We start from the raw sequence: 7,611 nt of genomic DNA on the forward strand, positions 1-7,611 counted from the left end.
TTCCTTCCTTCCTTCCTTCCTTCCTTCCTTCCTTCCTTCCTTCCTTCCTTCCTTCTTTCCTTTGTGCTGGGGTAGAAGCTAAGCACAACCCTGGCATGGAGCTGTGCCTCCACACTCCATGCCGTGTGTGAGAACACTCATGAAAAGGTTTCTAAAAAGACAACTTCAACTCCTAGTGCAGTCATCTGAGCCTTGCTTCTTCCCTGCAAGAGTCAGAAGGGCTCACATCCAGTTGCTTTTGACGAAAGAATGACTTAGAAAGGTTGGCAATTGTGTCCACAGCTGCAGTCATCGTTGCTATTTTATTTATTGTTTACTTCTCAGACAGGCTCTCTCTCTGCAGCATAAACTGGCTTCTAATTTCCTGCCTCCAGTGCTAGGATTGCAAACATGTACTACCATGCCCAGCACTGTTTTGTTTTTAATTATTGTAAAATAATTCACTGTACAGTAACAGGTCACACAGCAGAGTTGTTCTTTGTGCCTTCTCCACTAGTACTGCCAGCCCATCTCTTCTTTTCTCCTGTCTTTCTTTATTTGGAGGCAATGTGCTATTGTGTGTAGCCCACCCAAGCTGATCTCAAACTTGTCAAACTCGTATTTCAACCACCGAGTGCTGGGCCTGCTGATGGCACCACCAAACCCTGCCTCTCACCAGTGTGCTACTGTTCGAGGCTCTCATTCAGGCTGGGAGCCCAGAGGGCCATCTGGCAACTTTGTGATTTCATTGCAGACACAGAACAGATCCGGGAGACCCTGAGGCGAGGACTGGAGATTAACAGCAAACCTGTCCTTCCACCTATCAATTCTCAGCGACAGAATGGCCTCACCCATGACCGAGCCCCGTAAGTGTCTGTGTTCTGGGGCCAAGACAAAAGGATGGTACTTTTCCTGAGGGGCCATACCTGAGGATTTCGAGAGAGGGACCAGTGTACATGGTTCTTGTTGAATGGGCCCAGGGTCTCTAGGTTTAAGGGCAGCCCTGATCCAGGGCACATAGATCTGTGGACTGTAGCAAAGGACCTCAAAGGGGACTCTGCAGACCATGAATATAAACAGCAGTAAATGTTTACATGGGCTGTGTGAACAGAAGAGAGTCCAGGTTGGGACAAAATCTGACTGAGGGCCTCTCAGCCTTGTGGGAGCCCATTGTGCTAAGCCAGCCCCTCCTTATCTCACTCTGGGTCAGAGTTGCCCTTCCTTCCTTCCTGGAGCCTGGGCTCTGGCTGATAGCTGCAACCCCAGGGACCTCCTTGTCTGGCCAGCCCTGTATTGCATGCCTGCTGCTGAGGCCCTTCTTCCTGCCTGCCTTTCCTGGGGCCCAGAGAAGGGAAGGAAAGGCCTCTGCAGGCCTCTGCTGCCTGTCTAAGGGTTCTGGAGTCCTTAGGAGAAACCAGCCAACCCCAGAGGTCAGATCTGCTTCCTCCTACCTCTTCCTTTGTTAGGAGGCAAGTAGTGAACAAGGCTAGAGCTGGGCGTCCCTTCTTCTCACACGGTAGGTGATGTGTAGGTGCTGGCCACTCAGAGCAGGGACCTCGCCTGCCTGGGAGGAAATTTCTGGGGCTTGGGTAGAAAAGGAGCTGGCCTAATCCTACAAGACTAGGATGATCCACCTACCCTCTAAGAAGTCTATGTGGCACCTGCAAGCCCTGGGGGCCATCTGTGGGATGCACAGGGCCTTCCTTTGGGGGAACATAAACTGGTCATGGTATATGCAGTATGACTGCACACACAGTTTGTTGGAAATTACTGTGGGTTTGGAATCAGGCTGCAGTTGCTAATTCACGATCCCTAGAATGATCAGTGATGCAGCACACAACAACAAAGCCAGCATCTGGAATAGGCAGCATGTCTGGATAGAGAGGACCCAGGATGTACCCTAGACCTGCAGCTAGCATGGGAAGCTGCTACAGGGACTGAGGAGTGGAGGCCTGGCTGGTTAGCACTGAGAATGCACCCTGGGAGCTGATTATGGTATCAAGAGGGTTACTCTGGGCTCGTTTCCATTCAGTGTGGCTTACCTGGTGTACCTGCCATCCAGAAGCTGGAAAAATTGAGCTCTCTAACAGCGTGGGGAGGTTTCCAGTGCTACCCAAAGCTTTTAGCTGCAAGCCAATGACTTTCTTTCTTTCTTTCTTTCTTTCTTTCTTTCTTTCTTTCTTTCTTTCTCTCTTTCTTTCTTTCTTTTTTTTTTTTTGTTTTGGTTTTGTTTGTTTTGTTTTTGTTTTGTTTTGTTTTGTTTTTTCGAGACAGGGTTTCTCTGTGTAGTTCTGGCTGTCCTGGAACTCACCCTGTAGACCAGGCTGGCCTTGAACTCAGAAATCCACCTGCCTCTGCCTCCCAGCCAATGACTTTCTTAAGTTGCTTGGATTTTGCTCTGGCAATAGCAGATAGCCAAGCTGTGTCACGGGGCATCTGGAAGCTTTCCACCTGCAGCTTGGACCCTGACCTGGAGCTGGACTCCTCCCTGGGCCCTGAGTATGACTTCTTGCACTGGACTCCCTTGGCACTGGTGGTAGGCCAGTGGTACTAGTGAGCTTGTAGCCTCCAGTAGTTTGCAAGGAATATGAAGCCAGTCACCTTCCAGATGGCCCTCCCACCTCTCAGAGAAGGCCAGGGCTTCTGACAGAGAACTTGTAGAGATGCCCCCTGTTGCCCTTCTTTGACCTGAGACATGCCTGATACCTCATTCTCTGTCTTTTTTATGTGTCTGACTTTTGTACCCCTAGACACTGCAAGGGGCACATGCTGTCTCTCAGTTCCTGTAAACACCACAATTGGGCGGTAAGAAAGTAGTAGGCTGGGCACTTAGCAGAAGGCTGTCCCCTCTGCCCCCACTCTTTGCTCTCTGTTGGCTGGTATAAAGAGATTAGTGAGAACAGATCTGGAGTCATCCATCCTCCCTGCAGTTCAAGGGCCCAGTAGGTCCCCAAAGAGCTGAGATCTGACATCTGGAGGGGTGACAGTGTCTTCCTCTGAGATTCTTGGTCCTGTTTACCAAGTTAACAAGTAGTTGAGCAGTGGTTTCTCCTGCTCACTCTCTCGCTGAGACCACCCCCAGCTCTCAGATCTCCCAGAGCCTAGCTCTCTGCTGTCTCAGAGTCTAATGGTCAGCTCAGTTGAGGTTAGTAAGCACCATTGTAATATCTGTGCTGCCCACTCTGGGACCTGACCTCATTTCAGATGCACCATATAAAGATCATGACAGAGAAAGCCAGTCCCAAATGTGCTGGCACCACTGTTTGCCCTTCTCCCCTTGGGAAGCTGGGCCCTACTTTACCTGCCTGTCCAGTTTTCCTCTCGTCAGGACTTTGGGTTGGGCAGTCTGGTGCATGGGTCTTTGTGGGTCTAAATATGATCTAGGAGGTCACAGAGATGTATCGGTTTAGAACAGCTGATCCAGCTGGGCATCAGCAACTGGGTCCTGGCCTACTTGGGGAATTGGGTACTTGCTAATTTCATACATCCATAGCAGCCAACAGTTGATACCAGTATTAATTTAATTCATCCTCGAAGCCAGTGTGTGAAGTAGATAATCTTATATGTTTTCCTTTTACAGAAGAAAAAGGTGAGGCATAGGAAGCTGAGAAGTAGTTTAGGGCACACTCAGCAAGTGTGGCCTTCCCCACCCTGTGCTTAGGGACCATGAGGACCATGGAGGCCATCCCTCTGAGAGAGTAATGACCTCACTGGAGGAACTCAGGTAACTAACTGGTTGTAGCATGAATAGGGACAAGTTCTCACATGGCACCGAGGACAAGCTAGGTTCATGTCAGCAGATTACCAGGCTTCTTTAACTGTAAGAAAGGCCTCTCGTTAGCCCCGATGGTTCTAGAAATAATGAGCTGTGTCATAACTGGCTCGTTTACAGCAGAATTAGTTTTAGACACAGGCCTTATTTTTTTCTTCAGAAACAAACATAACCCTATCTCTGGCTCACTCCCACCTCAGGACCAGGGGATTTCTTTCTTTCTGGAGCCTTGTTTTCTGCTCCCCAGAAAGGCAGCCCCTCTGGGTAACCTGTTCTGCTCCCTCCCCCACTGCCTTCCTGGAAGGAGAGTCTTGGGCACTCTTTGGGGTATCTTCACATTTCACAACCCTTACATTCCAGCCATGACATTTGTATCTGCCTTTTCCCAAGATGATCAGTTGAGAAAAGCCTCCTTCGGCTTGTTGGCGCCTGCCTCCCTTCCCACTGCCTGCTCGGGTGACTTTGGGAAGCAGCCCTTTGTACCACATGAGGACAGCCTGGTCAAGAGCTGTTCCTGCCAACATTTGTTGGGATCCAGGGTGGAAGTCACAGGACATTCTTGTCTGAGGTCCCTGGTCAGCCGGAGTCTGATATTAGTTCTCTAGCCTCTCCATGGTGAGGGTGACAGGCAAGCCTGTGTGGTCAGGTGAGTGCAGGAGAAGGTCTGTTTCTGTAAGCTGCTCCTCTAATGTCCTGTCACTGTCCTCACTTAGCCAGTGACTCACTGTGGAGGAGAGTTCCATAAGCAACTGAGTCTTGCATCTTCCCAAAGAGGGGCAGGCATCATGTGTGTGCTAGAGAGAGAAGGCTCTTGAGGAGCCAGAGGGCCTTTCAAAAGCAAGCTTAGCATCACTACTCAGCCAGACTTCTTATTTGTCTAGAATAAGAAGTTTGTAAGGATGCCCCCCCTTAATTCCTGAAGAATGAATTTCCTGTTGCGATATTACCTCTGTAAGATTCCCAAATACACACACACACACACAAAATTTGTTTGTTTATGGTTAAGATAGGGGTCTTACTCTGTAACCTAGGCTGGCCTGGAACTTAAAGGTAACCAATAGCACAGGCTGGCCTAAACTCAAGGCTGAGCTTCTTCCTCAGTCTTCCGAGTAGTGGGGTTGCAGGTGAGAGCCACATAGGCCTGTGCCTGCTCTTCTCTTTACCCCTGTGCGGGTCTCTCCTCCTATCTGCTTGGCCTTTGGATAGGGTGACTTTGCTGCCCCTCACTCCTGTCTAATCCTGGCCAGGGAGTTGTTCTTTAGAGAAAACTGATTTGTTTTGCTCAGCCTATAGTGTCCATGAAGGGTAATTAGAAGAAGCTATCTGGCTTCATCCACCCTGACAGTGGATTTGAGTGAAGGAAGATGAGTTTCCCCGTAGGAAGGCAGCTGGTTGCTGCGGTACCACTTTGTACATAGGACAGATTTGGATGACCCCACTGTCAGGGTTGTGTGTTAGGGCAGTAGGTAGCCTGCCTGCTATCATGGTGGCTTCACTCACAGTTCTGATACTGGCAAAGTACAGGCATTTGCACTGGAAAGCAAGCCTGGAAAGAACCCTGCTTCAGGGTTGACAGTGGAGAGGCCAGGGCCTCCCTTTCCTCCACTGCTCCTGGAGCAGGGGCTTTGTTTTGGCTCCCTCACTGTGAACCAGGTTGCCATGCTAAATGTCTGTGCTGCCTCGCTCAGCACCACATCTGAAAGGGCAACAGGAACGGCTCTAACAAATCCGTCATGGGTCAGCTTATGCTTTGACTCTGGTCTTGGCTCCACTTTTGCAAAGAGACCACGCAGTGGCCCTCATTCAAGGTTCCTGCTGGTGCCTCGAGTCTAGGTGCAAACCCTGCATCCCTCCCTAGAGTTGCACAATCAGGAATATTTTTATCATCCATCCTTGATCTTCAGTGTCACCCAACACTTCAGCAGTGAGTCACTTCTGCAGGGAAGGGAAAGGGAAGGTTCAGAGGTGAGAGCTGAAGAAAGGAAATGACTCAGTGTCTGGGGAGAGGAAAGCCAGGGCCTTGAGGGTAAAATGGGCTCACCCGAGACCACAGGGGTCCTGGTCTTACCACCCAAGCCAGAAGGGCCAGGATAGGGTGGAATGGTTAGAGGATCTTCTGAAGCTCAGCACCTTTGGTACAGTCTTGTCTGGCCAGCCTTTATCCTTTCAGCTTCATGCCCCAGGTTGGGAGGGTGGGGGGTAGGGGGTCCATGTCAAAAACTGCCCTTCATCTCTGCCTGTTGGTGCTGAACTACAGTACTGACAGTGACACACAGCCCTGTGCTTCCCTCTGCCTCACACCCTTTCCCAGTCCTGCCCTGAGGGAGGCCTACAAGAAAGTGAGTGGCTCTTTCTCTGGAAAGTTCAGAGCTTCTGTCAGCAATCAGAAAGCAATAGGAATAATCTTCCAGGCAAAAAGCTGAAGCCAGAGGTGGAGCTGGGCTCAGCCAGGCAATTGTACTTCACTTCTGATTTGTCACCAAGCCCAGTGTCCTGCTTCCAGGTGTCCCCAAGGAGAAGGTCTCAAGTCATGTGGCTAGTGCAGACGTCATGACTGTCACAGGATGAGGACTGTGGCTAGCAGGGATTTCAGCTGCTTGGTTCTTCTTCTTCCCACCTCTGTTGCCATGGATAGAAAATAGCAAGTGCTACTCAGGTGAATGTGGAGAAGTTGAGACCTTTCCAGAGTGGAGAGAAATACAAGTTAGGTTCTCCCTGTCTGCTGTGAAGGCAGGGTAACTGGAACATGTGTCATGACCAGCCAGGACTGGAAATCAGGAGCTGATCTTTACACTGGAAGGAAAGGGTGTGCTGGGCTATGTAGAAGGTCACCTTATCCAGTGAGAAGGGTAAATATACAGCATGTTATACAGACGGGTGGGAACGACAAGGAAATGGAGAATTAGATCTACTTCTGAATTGTCTAGGTGGATAGTCACTCCTTGATCTTTTGGCAAAGATCAAGTTTAACTGTTCTATGTACCCACCCTTGGTGCTCTGAACACAGGCAGAATCCCAGGCTGGAGAGTCCCTAGGCTGAGTAGGTATTATATATCACCTGTGGGGCGGAGGGGACAGCTGTTTTCCCCACGCCACACAGTAGAGTGTCATTGCCCAGATTGTATTAGTATAGAGTCCAGCCAGGGCATGGTAGTACGTGTCTGTAATCCCAGAACGTGGGGAGCAGAGGCAGGAAGAGTGCGGCAAGTTTGAGAAAGCCTGGTCCACATAGGGAATTTCAGGCCAGCCAGGGTTACATAGACACTGTGTCAAAATCAATGAATCAGCCTCTCTAGAATCAAGGCACTAGAAGTAAGCACCAGCTCTGTGTCCTTTGCCTGAAGAGTCACATCTCTTTTCCACTCTGTATACCTCAAATGGAGGCAGAGTGGAACATGGTGACACACTCTTGGAATCCCAAGGACTGGGTCTTGAAAGAAACTGTGGCTGGCATAAAGGACTTTGTTTAGAGCCAGAAGCCCTAGCCTTACAGTTTGGACAGAGTAAACTGAGTAGCGACAGAGGGAGCACCATGTACTGGAGCTGTATTCTGTGTCTGTCACAAACCAAACGCTATCAGCCTAGGAAGACCCACACAGGACATATTGAGGCAGAACAGTCTAAAGTTCTAGACTGGAGTGGATATAGATGATAGTAGATAGATAGATAGATAGATAGATAGATAGATAGATAGATAGATGATAGATGGATGGATGGATGGATGGATGGATGGATGGATGGATAGATAGATAGATAGATAGATAGATGATAGATGGATGGATGGATGGATAGATAGATAGATAGAGATGATAGATAGATAGATAGATAGATAGATAGATAGATAGATAGATAGATAGATA

The 7,611-nt window shown here is 49.3% G+C and overlaps 1 protein-coding gene across 2 annotated transcripts in view; it reads left to right on the forward strand.

Moving 5' to 3' along the window:
* Window positions 1-7,611, forward strand: part of Sufu (SUFU negative regulator of hedgehog signaling) — a 101,479-nt gene that overhangs the window by 63,245 nt on the left and 30,623 nt on the right. For both annotated transcript variants that reach the window (XM_028774847.1, XM_028774849.1), the window contains exon 8: window positions 734-845. In XM_028774847.1, the coding sequence (XP_028630680.1) occupies window positions 734-845 (112 nt within the window). The remainder of the gene's footprint in view (window positions 1-733; window positions 846-7,611) is intronic.

Source organism: Grammomys surdaster, unplaced genomic scaffold (genome assembly GCF_004785775.1).
Source record: "Grammomys surdaster isolate TR1022 unplaced genomic scaffold, NIH_TR_1.0 66, whole genome shotgun sequence".
Lineage (NCBI taxonomy): Eukaryota > Metazoa > Chordata > Mammalia > Rodentia > Muridae > Grammomys > Grammomys surdaster.